General features: G+C 40.3%; 1 protein-coding gene across 7 annotated transcripts in view; it reads right to left on the bottom strand.

The window, feature by feature from the left end:
• Window positions 1–1,396: 1,396 nt before the first annotated feature.
• The window catches only part of EBF1 (EBF transcription factor 1), a 268,614-nt gene continuing 253,929 nt past the window's right edge, over window positions 1,397–16,081 (bottom strand). For 4 of the 7 annotated variants that reach the window (XM_009091498.4, XM_018915531.3, XM_009091497.4 and 1 more), the window contains exons 12-16: window positions 13,777–13,842; window positions 13,028–13,205; window positions 11,423–11,602; window positions 9,079–9,273; window positions 1,397–4,586 (exon numbers count right to left, since the gene is read on the bottom strand). In XM_009091498.4, the coding sequence (XP_009089746.2) occupies window positions 4,555–4,586; window positions 9,079–9,273; window positions 11,423–11,602; window positions 13,028–13,205; window positions 13,777–13,842 (651 nt within the window). In that variant the 3' untranslated portion in view covers window positions 1,397–4,554. Of the gene's footprint in view, window positions 4,587–4,610; window positions 8,727–9,078; window positions 9,274–11,422; window positions 11,603–13,027; window positions 13,206–13,776; window positions 13,843–16,081 lie in introns of those variants that run through there. The other 3 variants (XM_050979651.1, XM_050979649.1, XM_050979650.1) reach the window with 1 other exon arrangement.

Consider the following 16,081-nt stretch of genomic DNA (forward strand, 5'->3'; position numbering starts at 1 on the left):
ACCATGGACCACAGATCTCACTCAGCCACACCTGGATGTGCACCCAGCACCAGGTCCTCATCCTTTGGGCTTCAGAGGGTTTTCTTCTGGCACCAGAACCTCAATCACAGCTCTGTCCCCCAGCTGAGCTCACTTTGGACTGTCAGACACCCCTGGGGCTGCCCAGCAGAGTCCCCAGCCTCTGAGCTCAGCAGCCTCCTGCCATCCTAACCCCCCTTTCTTGTGAAATGTGACTCAATTTAAATTTCAAACAAATCCATTGTCTCTGGGTCCAAAAGGCTGAAGCAGAGCTCTTGTTCTGCTGCACCTGTTACAGGTTATCCTGCATCCTGAGTTTAATCCCTCAGCTGCTTTTCAGATCCACTGACCCAACATCTTTGTAGAGAGCTGAGCACTCACAGAGCCCTCAGCTGCAGTGGGAGCTGCCAATATTCACACCATTTGAAAGAGAACCAGGAGAATTATCTCAGACAGAAAAAACAGATCTCTTGTGCTGACAGAATAAACACATTTGGGGGCTGATTTTGCCAACATCTCTCCTTTCTCTAACAACTCCTGGAGTGGATCTGCTCACATTTAAGAGATACCCAACACTTCACGTTGCAAGAAGCCACTTCCAGCTGCTTGTGTTTTAGCACCTTCATTTTTCAAAGTAAATTTTAATTCAAACTGAAACACCCAGCGTTCCTATTCCTTCCTGGGAGCCTTGCATTAGGTCTGGTGCTTTCTTTGTATGACAGAGAAATTAAGTGCCAGCATGTCAGCCCTCCATATGCCAGAGGTGAAGTTCCCCTGTCAGAGGGTGAAACAGAATGCCTGGAACCAATCTAGCAGCTGATGGATTTAGGGAGGGTAGAAGAATGGGAACCCTCTGTAGGGTCGAGGAGCTCAGCAGAGGCAGATGCAGTTCCTGGAGCTGGCCTTGAGCAGTCACTGGACACCTGGACATGCTGCTATTGACTGAAATAATCCCCAGCTAAAAACCCCAACTCCCTGGGTCTCTGGCACAGGGTAGGGTGTGCCTGGTGCTCCTTGATCACTGTGTTTAGAGAGAGACAGCTCTTGCAACTGAGCACCTGAAGCTAAATGTGCCCCTGAAATCCACTAGAAAATATATGTTGGTCCTACAGGCAAACAATACTGTGAAACAATGGAAAGAATGAGATTAACAGGATGAACATTCAGAATTCTGAGTGAGGATCCTTTGAAATCCAGTAGAGACAGAGAGAAAGGCATTTCAGTGCACCAGCATTCCCCACGTTTCACTGTGTAATTCCATGAATTCCTGTCTCTCCTTAATTTCAGGAAGACAATTCAGTAGCCTCTGGCTTCTATATTCTTTTTTTTCTCATCTACTGACTAGCAGAGGCAGAAAAATAAACACACAACTAGGAGCTGTATTCACAGACAGGAAGTAACTTTAATTAAATATTGTGAAAGTTGAAAAGTTTTTACAGCTTGAATTTCTGCAAAAAAATTATAACAATCTCTACAGTAGTTAGTTTCTCTAACAATAGAACTGTACAGTGTGTGTGTCTATTCAAAAAGATTTAGATAAGAAGGTGAAAGGTTAGTAGTTTCAGAGATGACTTCATTTTAGCTGCATCCTAGTACAACTGTGAGGAAATAGGCATTACTTTATGCAATCCAGTCATTGTGAAGCTTCACCTGCTTAAAACTGAAATCTGAATGTTTCCACTTAAAGCCATATTCTGTAAACAGCTGCATCTTTTACTTTGTAAAAGACAAAGGGTGGTGCAGGGAGATTTTAGACAAATTCTCATTCATCGGATCATGATAAATAGCTGCTAAAGAATGGAATTATGCACATTGTCAAAGGCTCTTTGGACACTGGAGTAGAGACTACAAATGTGGCTAAAGTGGTGTCAGAACTGCAAGGACTGAGTGGAGCTCTACAAGAGTAATCAACGGTGTCACTGGACAAAATATGGCTTTAAATTTGATTACATTGTCATGCTGTTGCTTATTATGTGAATTTGAATAATCACTTGGAATACAGAGAAGCAATAAACTGATGTCTCTCACATTTTTTCCAGTTTTCTCTTCTTTTATTTTCTCACCATGAAAAAAAAAAAAAATTCCTGTTGTTTTTTCCCTTCCCCCCAAAGATCACACTGTGACATTCTAGTGAAAACCATTGCAAAATTCATACAGGAAGCATGCACAGTTGCAGCATCGTTGTAAATGATTTCTTGCTCGACTAGAAAAAAGTTATATTGTTTTAAGGTAACAAAACAGTTCTTTTGTGCTTTTCAATTCCTTTTTTTTTTTCTTAGAATGTTAGTGATGATTGACAGTTCTGGTGCACAGTACAATGTACAAGTGAAATGAATATGATTTGCATTGTTAAGGCATCCAATCTGCTGGTTTATATTTATGTGAAAGACAGAGAAATATACAAGCAGACTTAAGAAAGAAAGTATTTTCATTGAGTTCTATGAAGTTTCTCCCCATATTTAATGCACAAAAATGCGTCACTCCAAAGAGGAGAAATCCCATGCATATTAATAGAGTAAAACAGCATTAGTTTTTGTTAAGCCTCAAAAGCAAAGGATACATTTTTTTTTTAAATCTACATAACTAAATGCTACAAGAATAATATGCTACTTTTTGCCATATATTGGAAAAAACTTCTTAACTTACAAATAATACAAAAATAGACAATGGCTTTTGGGTGGAAATTAAAAAAAAAATGGAAGCATGGTTTTAAACAATACTAAAAAAAACAACCCTATAAATGAAATGTATTAAAATCACATTTAAACAGCTAATACAACGGTGAATGACCAAACAAATCAGCACTTTTCACATAGCAAACATACACAATAAAATAAACTTGTAGGGGACAAAAAGCAATGTACAAATTCCAAAGATAAATACATTATTTATATGGATATTTTACAAAATCCCCCGAAAAACAAACAAACAAAAAACAGAAACAAAAAGCTTTTTTTTTCTTTAATTAATTTGCAAGTATGTGCAAGCTAAAGGTAGTGAGCTCTTTTTGCAAAATATGCAGTAAAATTCTTTTTTTTTTTTTTTTGTGATATTGAAAAACCGTCTTAAGACATTAAAATGTATAAATAGAACAACAACTTTGGCAAAAAATCACAAAAAATCTACAGTATTTATAACTACATACAAAACACAACAGCAAAGAAAAAATATCAGGTAATGCATCTTCAGAGCTTTGCTGCCTCTTTGACTAATAATTTTTAAGAACACTTCCCAGATAATGATAGCAAAATTTGTTTGTGGTAAAACAGAAGCTATGGTTTGATTGGAAAGCCCCAGCCCAAAGTCGTGGTTCACTACTCAAAGCAGATCCCTGTCCTGGAGAGGGCGCGGAACGAACCGGGAGGGTCGGCTGATACAGGAACGGCGCCAGTGGAGCGGGGCCAGGAGAGTTTGGGGTGGAGAGAGGGTGAAACCCCCCAAAGCTGAGCTCCTCCTGCCCCAGCAGGCCCTGCAGGGCAGGGGGAGAGGGGCCAGGCTGGCACCCCCAGGCTGTGCCACAGGGCAGAGCCCAGGGGAGCTGTGCCTGGAGAAGGGAGCGTTCACAGGCTCTGAGATTTCACCCCAAAAGAGAGGGGTCCCTGCTCACCTCCTGCAGCAGGTCTGGCATTGCATCTGCAGGCACTGGGTCTGCACTTCCAGGGGAAACAGTTTTTATATTTCCACCCTTCCCTTCCCTTCCACCAGCTTTTTGCCAAGAAAAGTTGGACTTTAAGGTCCCCTTCCAACCTGGTGTTCTGGGATGAATTTTTCCTGTTGTGGGATTTGCACAATTTTCCAGCTTGGTATTAAAGACAGAGGTTACTAATCCCACCCCTCACCCCACCCTCATAATCCAAAAATATCAGCTTTTTAGGGAGTGATATCTCTTTAATCAGAACATTAAAAATGCTTCATATCAGCAAGTCACCACTGGATAAGCAACATATATGAGCCGACCCTTAATTAAATGGCCATAATTCTTCTATGAAAAACTAACTGGCACTTCTATTCTGTCCCATACAGGCTTGTATGTAAATGACACCACTTTATTCTTCTTTACACAGCTTTAAAAAAAAATAAAATTCATAAATTAAAAATGTGGAGTTCCATCTCTAGTGTCCCTTGTGTAATTGTATGATTTATAAAAGACAAATGGTGTTGAGTTAAATCAAGCCTTAAAAAAAAACCCACAAGAAACCAGAAGGAAATAAAAGGAAGGCCCCACCCCCAAAAAAAAAAAAAAAAAAAAAAGTGGATTTTTTTTTTTAATCAGCATACAATAAATATATCTCCCAGGTATTTGGGATGGACAACTCGAATCAACACCTTGCAATTGTGGATTGTTAATTTCAGTATTTGCAAGGATGGTGATTTTTGTTTTGTTTAAAAATCTGCAGTTATTGTAAGATCCTTCTTTATTTCTTTTTTTATTTTTAAAAAGGCCTGAGTAAAAAGTTCCACTCTGGGACTTGTATCAGATTCTCTCTGAAGCAGAATTCAACCTCTTCATTAATAAAATTCTTCAAGGCAATTCTTTCACATGGGGGGAACAATCATGCCAGATATAGCTGTTGGAAGGAAAGGGAGGGGGGAGAGAGAGGGAGAGAGAGAGGGGGGAAATGTTAATTTTCTGCATTATTAAGCAACTTTTAAAATTCTCAGAGCTTTAAACATTTACTAGCAATGTAGCCAGATGTACTTTTAGTTAAATTTATATATATCACTCATAAAAGACAACTGTGTACATGAAAATCATGAGAAGTTTTCTTTTGACTGGAAAATGATTCAAATTGCAAGTGACTTTACTGAAATTACTGATTTTCTTGTAGAAAAAGTGTCCTTCCTCCATATCAGTATCAGACCGCAACTCATTTTTCTGCTTTTAGTTTCAAAATCCCCAAATGCTGAGGAAGCTTTGACTGGACCCAGCCATTGCCACACATTCTGTTACTTTAAAAAGCAAAGCAGGTATTTGCACCAAATTAGGGAAAGCAGCTGGAGTCCCCTGGCATGGCCCTGCAGGGCTGTCCCTTCAGTGGCACTCTGGGTCATTCCCCTGTGCCAGTCCTCCCAAAGGTCAGGGCTCACCCCTGGGACTCAGGGATGCATTTCCAGGAGCTCAGAAAAGGACTTAAACTCTCAAATCCAGTTTTGAAATTGAAATACATGCTTGACTCCCGGGTTTGCAGGCCAGCATCTTTCTTATTCCCCTTGTAGCAGACACCACCAACTACATCAGGTGAGTCATAGGTGAATGTTAATTCAGGATGTTTCCTCTTCTGCTGGCTAAGCTGAATCATCAGCATTTCTTTATTATGCTTCCTACCTCATTTTCTATGAAACCACCACCTCTCTTAGCAGACAGACATTTATGAAAATTCAGCATTCAGGGACAGTTTTGCACAAAAGTTGACCTCCAGCTCAATCTCTCTCCATTATTTGGGGGTTCAGATCAAACATCCCCAGTGTCCCAGTGACACAGAGTGAGCAGGCACATCATTACAGGGGGTAGCCATGGAAGTTTATAATGGGAACTGTAAAAACAATGTGTCTCTAAAATGCCAGTTGTACAGTTATTTGCCAAAAGGCAGAAAACAGATTCTCCTTCAGGTTGGCAGCACTTTCCAGGCACATGATTTAAATGCTGCCTGCCATTCCAGACATCTGGACATGTAATTTCTTAAGGAAGGACTCAACCCCGTGACTGGTGCTGATTCATTGTGCTTTAATTACAGCTGCAATTATTTGATAAGAACAGAGCCAAAGTAAAAGAGTCACAGATTTGGGGTTGGAGGGGGAGAGGAGGGAAATGTTTTCTCCACAAACACCACCATATGTGCAAGAATTACAAGTCTAATCAGCAAGGGGAGAACAGCTCGAGTAAACTGCACTGATTAAATGAAATAAAATGAGGGGAGAAGGAGAGAATGCAAAACACATCCAACATGTTTGCAACAGGCCACCCTCAGAGGTGGCACAGAGCAGCAGCTTTTCAATTATTGGGATTTATCGTGTGGAATCACTGTACTGATTGTGTCCCCCCTCAGGAGGGCTCTTCAAGGAGCTAAAAGTGAGGAGGAAAGGGATAGAAAGGTGAGTTAAGTTGCCTAAAGTCCTACAGAAAGACACTTAAGTGAGAGGCATAGAGGACTCTAGGACAAGGGCCTGCTTTCCTTTAGAAAAAGTATCTTTTCTTCAGAAAATGTCACGACACTATTCCAACACTCAACCTGAAAGATTCATCAGAAGCAAATCAATTTCACCAATAATTAGTCAAGAATTGTGTCTCTTGGGACAGGACAGCTGTCTACCCTGGGTAGGAGCCCAAAAAAGGTGAGATAATTGCAATTCCTCTCTTTGTGATTTAGGCATTTCCCTATGGTTACAGATCAGCCTTTTGCTGTTGGAAACAAATGGCACAGAGGCAGATCTTAGCTCCTTCTTTCAAAGCATCATCGTTTTTGAAGAGCTCCGAAATTCTGAATTAAATTACAAGGCAAATGATATCTTTTCTGCCTAAAAGCTTTGATATTTCCATTCTTTCCAAGTCTTCATTTAGATCACTCCACTTTTATTCCATAAGTGCTACATCTAGTCATGCAAATTCTCCCAGCTGTAGCCTGTTATTGATCCTGAAAACAGAGATATCAGTGGGAAACAGTGTAGGTATGAGATCCCACCAGCTCCAAAAAGGGAGGGAAGAGAATAGAAGAGCTCTCACCAATGGCCTTTATTTCTTCTATCATATACTAATTTGTATTTGCTGCCAGCAAATTACAGAAATAATGTGTTTGGGGTTTTACAAAATTGCATGGCAAAGAGAACAGCTGATAAGCCTGGCTGCTGTTTTAGTGAGTTCTGCTGATATCTAAGCTACATAAGGAAAGCTTGATTGCTTTCTGGTGTATCCAGAAGCCCAAGAGAGATAAGACAGCCTCCTTATACATGGTTGTTTATTTAAGCATTAAGGCACAACAGGCAGAGCCTCTCTGAGTGATTATTCGAAGCCTCAGGTGGTGTCAGGAGGCACAGGACCAAAGGCTGAGTGTCTCTAACTCACCAAGAAGTTCAGTGATGACCTAGAAATGAACCATCTCTTGGTGTCTCATTCCCACTATGGAAACTGAATTGCTAAACAAAAATTAGGGGAAATGCTCAGATCTGTGTGGTTTCTGGGCATTGCAGGTGTGGAGGTGACACGATGAGGAGGCAATCAGACAGCTCCACTTGTGCCCAGTGCTCTTGGCTCCTTCCATAATTGCTTTTCATAACTGAGTACATGGAATCTGAGAATTCTGTGTCTTGTGAAAGGAGAAGCAGTGCCTGAAAAAGCTTTCTCCTGTTACTTGTTTTTTTCTCTCCATCCACCACAAGATGGGACAAGGTGAAGAGAGGAAAAAAACCATTAAAATGTCCAAAAGCTTTTTTTTAAGGTTTTTTTTTTAAGCTTTTTTTATTTCAGATAGAAAATATTATTAGCTGTTTCTTTTAAAACTTGAAGCATGTCAGCACATTCTTTTTAATGTCCAAAAACAAATCTCCTAAATGCTGTAGTTTACCTGAAAATTTCATTTTGTCTTATTCCTGACACAGTTTGTATTTCTAACAAAGTCCTAACTGAAGGTACCCAAGCTTTGTTTACTAGTTCTTGGTAAATTTACAGTTTCTGCACAGTTTTTCTCTGTGTGTGTGTGCACCTTGAAGGATTCCTCCTCCCAGTTAACCAGTGTAACATGAGCTGAGGTCAATGCTTTCTTCAGGCACAATAGATCCAAGATTTTATGAATGAATTCCTTCCATTCTGCTTGCATATAGATTTTTTTTTTTTTTTGGCTGCTATCAGCATTTTGCCTTCAAGCCCACTGTTCCTCTTTCCAGAGGCTGAGTGACATGTGGAGTTTGTGCAACCATCCTGCTCTGCACACCTCCTCCTCAACCTGGCTTAAAAAAGGACGGATTTTATTCCCCACTCGATGCCCTTTGGATAATTTGCACAGGCTCATGGAAAGGAAACAAATCTCAGGTCTGGAGGAAGCACGATGCACACCATGGAATATTTCCCACCTCTGGCAGCTGGAGGCAGCTGGCTGCATCTGCTTAAGGAAGCCCCTGGACCTAAGCAAGCATGAAAATGCCTCCCTCAGCACAGGGCTGTGCAGTGAGGGAACCACATGGGGAGGTTTAGGCACAGTGTTGTAAAACAGACTCAGCCAAACAATGAGAGGGGCAGTGCTGGGCTTGCAGCACCCTCAGTTTGGCAAGATTTTGTCTGTCACTGCCTTGCCTGCAGCAGCCCTTCAAATGGATTTAGACACTAATGCTGGAGAAGTTGCAATGAGAGGGGAAGGGATGCAGAAAAGGAGCAGCCCCTGTATACCAACAGTTCAATAGGCTTCCCAAAAGGTCCTGTGCCTTTTCTGGAATTAATTGGCACAGGAGTGCATTAATCAGTGGAAACTAATGTTTGCCCTGGTGTGAGTTAAAGTGGAAAACGCTGCTGTTAGTTTGTAATGCATCTCCCATTTCTGAAAGGGAAGGTTTGTGCCAAGCTCTGTAACGCTCTACTTGCTCTCAGTAGGATTTCTGCACAAGTGTACTTTGACAAAGGACAAAAAGGAAGGGAAGATTGAGTGACGTACTTCAGGAGAAGGCCAGCCCCTGGAGAGACCCTGCAGTGGAGTACTTGCTAGAGTCCACAAAAGACTGATCTGATAAAGGACGACAACAGGGAATAAGAGAGGAAAGAAAGAAAAAGGATGGTATTAGTAAGCTGAAATATTACTTGTGTTTATCAAAACAGTAGGTCCGTGCTTTAGAAGACACAGCCTCTCAATTCAGCAGCATTAGCCGGGTTAGAGATGGGGTGGTTGCCAAACACCTGCAGGCTACAAGGTGGGCTGGGGGTGGAGTCAGTTACTCTGTACAGGAGGAAGCTTTGGGACAGAGCCCACGGGGATCCCCCATTGCCTTCGCTCCCTGGGGCAGCTCGGAGGCACCACCAGCTCACAGCTGGAGCAGCCACCTCCTGTGCAGCCTGGCTGCAGCCTGGGTTCCACCTACCTTGCAGGCTATTGCCATTGGTGCTGGTGCAGGTGGGAGGGGGGGAGGTCTGGGGTCTCACGACAGGCGCGAACGCACTCTTCTGTTTCACCGCTGAGACCATGTTGGCTGGTGAGAAGGAGAAAATCCCAGAGGAGCTGCTACAGTTGGAGGGGAGGCTAGTGGAGGAGGCCATCGTCGGACTTGATGGCACAACTGGAGGGAAGAAAGACCCCCAAAAAGGAATTCCTTAGTACTCAATAATAACAGGCTGCAGAAATAAGAGAATTCTCATTCCTGGATGCTCTTGATTTTTTTAGGGCTGAACTGAGTGTTCAAAATGCAAATGTGCTATGTGGGAAGTTCGGTCTTTAAACACAGATATCCTTAAACACTTATTTTACTATAAAGTACAACAAATATCTTTGGTTCATGTATTTACCATCAAGCTTTTAAACAAATTTCTTTTCATGAAAATAAAGCTAACTACTTTAATGTTCAGAAGGCACTGCTGGTTTCCCCTCTTATCCAACAACAACAACAACAAAAAAAGGACCAAAAGTGTCATCCCATATTTCCATTCTTTGTCCTGTTTCCTGTAGAAACCGTTTAGATACACAAGTGGGCTGTGAATAATTATGTATTACAGAGTAAAATTCTGATCATCTGGGCTTTGAATTATTATTTTATTTGCATTTATGTAGATAAAAATCACCCTATTTAAGTTCTTATTTGAGAATCTGATATCATATTTGTTAACACTGAGGAAATCAATTAATGGAAATTAAATGTTCAAAGTTTCACAGTCTGACAGATACAATCTTAGTCTGAAGTCACTCTGTGTCTGGAAGTACTTGCTAAGGGAGAGCAATCAAAGCACCTAAATTGAATTGCTACTATACAGCAATTAGTTTATTGATTTAATTAAGAATGCCACCTTTTAATTTTCAGGTCATGATTGAAGCATTTTCTGATTCAATGGATTAGACATTAGCAGAATGACAGATCAACCAAGAAAACCTCCCAAAATATAAATAGAATAGAGAACCAGGGCTAGGAAGTGAAGTGCTATTCTAAAGAGGACTCCGTTCATAAATATGAAATAATACACTGCCACAGTATTTTAAATGCATTACTGGCATCTGCTTCCAAAAGGAGATGTCTCATCAATCATGTTATATTATGAATTCAGAGTGTGCAGATTCTGTGACAGTAAATCCAACTTAATAAGTAAGGTACTTTGTAACATTACATGTTACATTATTATTAGAGTACAAAAATAATCACTGGTTAGCAATTCCCAGCCTATAAGTACTAGTTATGTGGGTAAATAATTTGTTCTAAATTTGCAGCAGAGAAGAAGCCTTGGAGTTAATTATTTTATTCAGAGTTCCAATCTCCTTTTTTATCCTAATGCAGATCAAAATAACTCACTGCTGTGTTACACCATTAACTTCAGATTTGCTGTGTAAACCTTGGTACCTTCAGCAGTCAGTTTGTCTGTCCATGTTACAGTCCCAGCCTATCAATCTGTTTGTATGTCCAGACCTTCCAACCTGATTCTGCTGTCAGCTTCCTACAGATGTCAGTGGAATCCTTTGTGCCTCGTGAGCAATGTCAGAGGAATTGGGCAGGTTCTACTCATCCAATTTCTCATGTGACCAGGGACTACTGAGCTCAGCTGCAGAAGGGGTTCACTTTACCAATAGAAATGTATTTATATTTAAACAGCTCACTAAACCTTTAATGTCAAAATGCAGAAAGTCAGTTCTGAACATGAATATTTCTGGGACTGGGACTGTAGACCAGAAGCTCTTCACACCATGGGATGTATGATTTGTATGACTCACATTTTTGTGGCATTCACTGTACTGACACTAAAACACAAAATCTAAGAGCCTTTGTCACATTTTACTGACTCAGTGAAGTCAAAATAACATTACTTAAAAAGCAAGTGGAATATAAACAATCAAGCTGAGGCCCAGTAGTAATTAATAATTTTTATAAAGGTTATAAACATATTTGCTCAGAAGTTGAGGACAGTGTTTCTTATTAGAGTGTAAGGTATGTTATGAAACTATCAGACTAAATAATGAGAGAGTACTCTTTGTAGGCTCTTTTAAGGCTCCCAAATAAATAATAATAATAATAATAATGATTAATAAGGGTTTTGTGGAAACAGAGAGGAGAATTTGTGGCAACACTAAGGTCTTTAAAGCACATCCATGATCAGTGCCTTGGAGAGTAAAGACCAATCTCTATTTCAAGTGGTCAAAATAGAAAATAAATATTGAGCATCAGAGAAAATCTACTGCCTCCTTCTAATGAAAATGTGCAAAATACAGAAAAGACATCAAATACTCACTGGCATAGGGAGAATTGGCAGCAGATCCATTCAGGAAGGTTGGAGAACCGCCTAAATTTGACATTCCAGCATTCCCATAGCCATTCATGCTTGTTGTGACAGAGTTGTAGTTTGTCTGCTGCGGGGTGGTGCTTGGCACGTAGCCATGAGGTGACACACTGCTGGAGTTGCGAGTGAAACCTTGTGTGGGGAGGGAACAGAGGCAGAAACTGGAATTAGCCCCACAACAGCTTCCTACACAAACCAAGGGGGAGCTCAGTCCAGCCAGGGAGTGCAGAGAGGGGCAGGACTGACCCCCAGCTCCACCAGGTCCCCAGGACTCCTCCCTGCCCAGGTCCCTGCTGGAGCCTGCAGAGCTCCCCAGGCAAGCCAGGGATGCCCTGGAGCAAAGATCAGCTCGGGGTGTTGGAGGAACACTTGCTCTGAAAGGGCTGCTTGTAGGAAATGGAGTAAACATGACCTACATTCTCAGAGTGAGGAGTCCAGACCCGCTCAAGGTGTGTTAAAAGCACGGGATTGTTGTTAACTCTTCCCTGATGTCACTGGCATTTAACACACCTCAGATGCTCACTGCACACTTCAGGAAATGGAGTGCATTTCTCCAGCTTGTGGGATATCCTCTGTCTTTTTGCTTTGGTCTCATCATTATGTTGGTGGGAAATGAGTATCAAATTTGACAGCAAGTTAAAATTTGAATCTCTACCTAAATATGGAAATGACATTTTAGGAAACTCATATCCAAATGTTCCAAAGGAAAGATTTGTTTCTAGAAGCCACAGAAATACAAAATATGCATCTCCATTCCTAGAAGAAAAATTGCTGATTTTTCTTCCTAATGCACAGCATAAAATATTTCAATCTAAAACAATTTTGTATTTTTTTATTGTAATGCAAAAATTTTTGTTTCTGCTCATCTAAAAACAGCCTCATCCTAACACTTTCTCATTCAAATGTATTTTTAAGTTGGATAATATATAGAGCTGAGCAAAGGAGAGAGCAAATGCAAAGGGCTTCTACAAAAATATTCTTCACTTATTTTTTATTTTTAACTCTTACTTTAAACAAATACTGATTTTATAGAAAGTGAAAACCCCTTAATTTTAAAAATTGGAAAAACTCTGAAAATGTCATTTTAAATATTTGTATTCTTTGCTAGTTGTAAAATTTATGAAAGTCTCAAACTGAAAAAAACCAGAGTTCCAATACCCTATCTCTTGCAAAGCAAATTAAATTGGTAAACATTCAAGGGATAACTTCATGTTATAAAGAAGTGCTACACAAGGCCCAGACTGAGAGATCAGCCATGCTCAGGAAAATACATAAGCATGTACTTAATGTTCAGTCCATGCTGAAGCTGATTAAAATTAGTGGGATTTAAACACAAATACAAGTGTTACTCAGGGCAGAATGAAAAGCTATTTAGACCCATGCAGAAGTGCTTTTCCTGAGCTGGGACAGCCCCATCCTGTGTCATTCCAAGGGTCTGGGATGGGCTGCCCAGCCCTGCTCCCGGTGCTGAGCCACCCCTCTGCCACTGCCCTGCCCGTCCCCCTGACTTCTGTCAGAAAAGATCCATGGAGAGAGGGAGATGAGGCTCCTGCTGACCCTGGTTGGTGGCTTGGGAGGCTTCAGAGACATTGACAGCGAGCTGGCCGCTGAAGGAGTTGACCCCCATCATCCCCGCGTGGACGGAGGTGTTGGCGAGGGCGGGGAGCTGGTTGTGGTTGCGGGGCACGCTGTAGAGCGCCTCAGCAATGTCTGCAGCTCTCTTCAGGATTATCTCCTGCAGGGTAAGGGAAAAACATGCAAGAGTTACCACAGAGACTCTGACAAACCCCTCCTACAGACTCAAATTAAACAGTTCCCTGTCCAAAGGCTAAAAGGAGATGCTTTTCTTTCTAAACCAGCTGGCTGAGAGAGAGCTCATGCTTCCAGGATCTTCCTGTCAAATCCTGACATTTGTGGTGAGAGTTGGAAGTCCCTCCCAGTGGCCACATTTTGTATAAAAAGACCAACTGGCAGGATGGGGCTGGAGCCTGGACTTGCTCCACCCTAGAGCTCTTTTTAAGGGGAAAAGGGAGAAGTCACTGGTGGCAAGACATAATGTACAACATTGCTCATATTATATAGGATCTGGTGAAAATGGGCAGATGCCTCCATGGTGTTTTTACAAACACTAAATTCAGACCCTTTAAAAATGAAAACAAGCAAACCAAACCCCACTCCAGATACAGCATCACCCTTTACATTTATTCTTGTCTCCCATTGTAGCATCATATCCCTTCAGCCCCTGATCTCTCTATACATCTAAGAAATAGCCATGATATAGAATTGCTGAAGTAGAATGCATTTACCTGGTTATTATGTGGCATACCATAGAGTGCTTCTACTAAATCAGCAGCCCTCTTAAGTATTACTTCCTGTCAATATAAAAACAGAAGCATTCTGCTGAGTTCAATAAACTCCTTGTGGGGAAAACAAATATTCTCTTCTATTAGGTGCACCATGTTTTGTAGTGTTTTTTTTTTTTCTTTTTTTCCTCCCACCAGGTAAACCTTAATTGTAACAACTCTCAGCAACCACTGAATGGTGTTAAATCACTGGTTCATCCTATTCACACACACGCTTAATCAAGTCAAAAGGTGAGAATCATTGGTGCTGCAAAATAAAATACATCACTCAATTGTCTCTACCATCTGCACTATAAACCACTCATGGCTTTATTGCAGAATACAATCCTGAGGTCATTTACTAGATTACTGCAATCAATGTCATTCAGAGAATGTTATGAATCCCTTCAATGTGTTTATTTTATTCTTAATTGCATGCTGCAGGAACTGTGACCTTACCCAGCAGGCCACATTCAGAAGATACCCAATCAGTCCTGTGCTACTCTAATATAACCCTTTGGCTTCTCCACTTTGTGTCCTGGTACGAGGGGTCAGGGCAGGATCCACATGCATGGAATGATGCCCAGGAGGAAAACACATGCAGTGTGTGAGAGAACTGCCCAGGACCGTGCAGCATTTCCTGGAAAAATTCCTTGCATGGACAGCACACTTTAAAACAGTCTGAGATTCAGTTCTCCATTTTTGGCAATTTTGTTCCTTCCATTTTTTTATTTGTTCCTCTTCATTTAATATTTCTTAGGATATTTTCTACTGGTATTCAAGTAACAATAGCATTTCTTGTGTTCTTATATTTTACAGCATCCTGATGATAATCCTGATAGAAAATATAAAAAAGCATTGCAGAATTAACCCAGAAGAATTCTTCCCCTTATTATTTCATGGCATCTTTCAAAGCAGATTCCCAAATGCCCAATCAAAACCGGGCAGGAACATCCTTTGAGTAAAACAATGTATTTTTGTAGTTCCCAGCCCCTAAGTACTGCTATAATATTCTAACATGACGCTATTCATCATGGAATATTTCTGCAAGCAGCTTACAAAAATAGTACCAGTTCTAAGCATTTTGCAGTTTTCTACAAAGTTAAACTTTTAAACTTAAAATATTTTACACAATAGCCATATTTTATACCAAAAAGAAACAGTAATGCTCAATTTTCATATACTGTAGACTCTGATCAGAAAATAGAGATATAATTGCGTTCATTTTGCTGTCACCATAACCTCTTCAAAAATCCTTGAACAACTCTTCAAATGACAAGCTTTTAGATGCATATTAGCATTTTTTTCAATTTTAAATTCTCTATAATATAACATAAAATAGTTGTCATACTGCAGTAACTACTTATGACATATATAATGTCCTAAATTCAAAAATGAGATGGAGGATTTTTGTTCTCCCAGTAAACATTTAGGCTTGCCTTCTGCTGCACACACCCTGTCTCAGAACACACATTTAAATTATTTTCCACATATGAAGGGAGATGTAATACATAATTGATGGATTTTTAAATCACTACACTTGAAACAGATTCTGAGGAGTTTAAGTTGCTACAGCCTTTTTCTCTTGGTGGGTTTTGTTTGTTTGCTTGATTTTTAAGATTGGGGTTGGTTTTGTGCTGCAATTGTTGGTTTGGGGTGGTTTTTTCCTTGTTTTTTGACCACAGCAGTGAGCAGTATAATCACAGACAGACTGACAGACACAAACAGCATCCAGGTACAAACAATCCTCATTGCTCACAACACTGAGTGCCCTGTCTGCCTCATACTGAAGATACAAACTAGACAAGAACAGAGACATTACTGAAAAAATGTTCTCTTTTTCATTCCATAATTTTAGACGAAAAATTACTGCACAGGTGTTTGACTTTGCAAACCAGGATTTATTTCACTTCAGTAGAAATTGTTTGCAGTATATATTTCACTGATTGAAAATTAGAATGTGATACAGAGGCCGCAAACTGCTTTGGTATATTGTTAGCCTAAGCTGTCATTATGCCAAATTACTAAAAAAAAGAAAGTTTAAATAGTCATTTCTGCTCTACCTGAATAATCATAGTTATTTATATAATGCTGAGCTAAAAACCTTGGAGTGCATCTAAAAAGAGATTGAAAACCGTGCTAAAAAATGAGGTAATTACACAGAATCTTACAGCTGCTCTCCCTCATTTCAAATATATTTCAGTTCTTAAACACTGGAAGTTCTTGGATGCCATATCATATTGCATGTAAATAAAACTAATTGTCATAA

This window comes from Serinus canaria, chromosome 13 (genome assembly GCF_022539315.1).
Source record: "Serinus canaria isolate serCan28SL12 chromosome 13, serCan2020, whole genome shotgun sequence".
Classification (NCBI taxonomy): Eukaryota; Metazoa; Chordata; class Aves; order Passeriformes; family Fringillidae; genus Serinus; species Serinus canaria.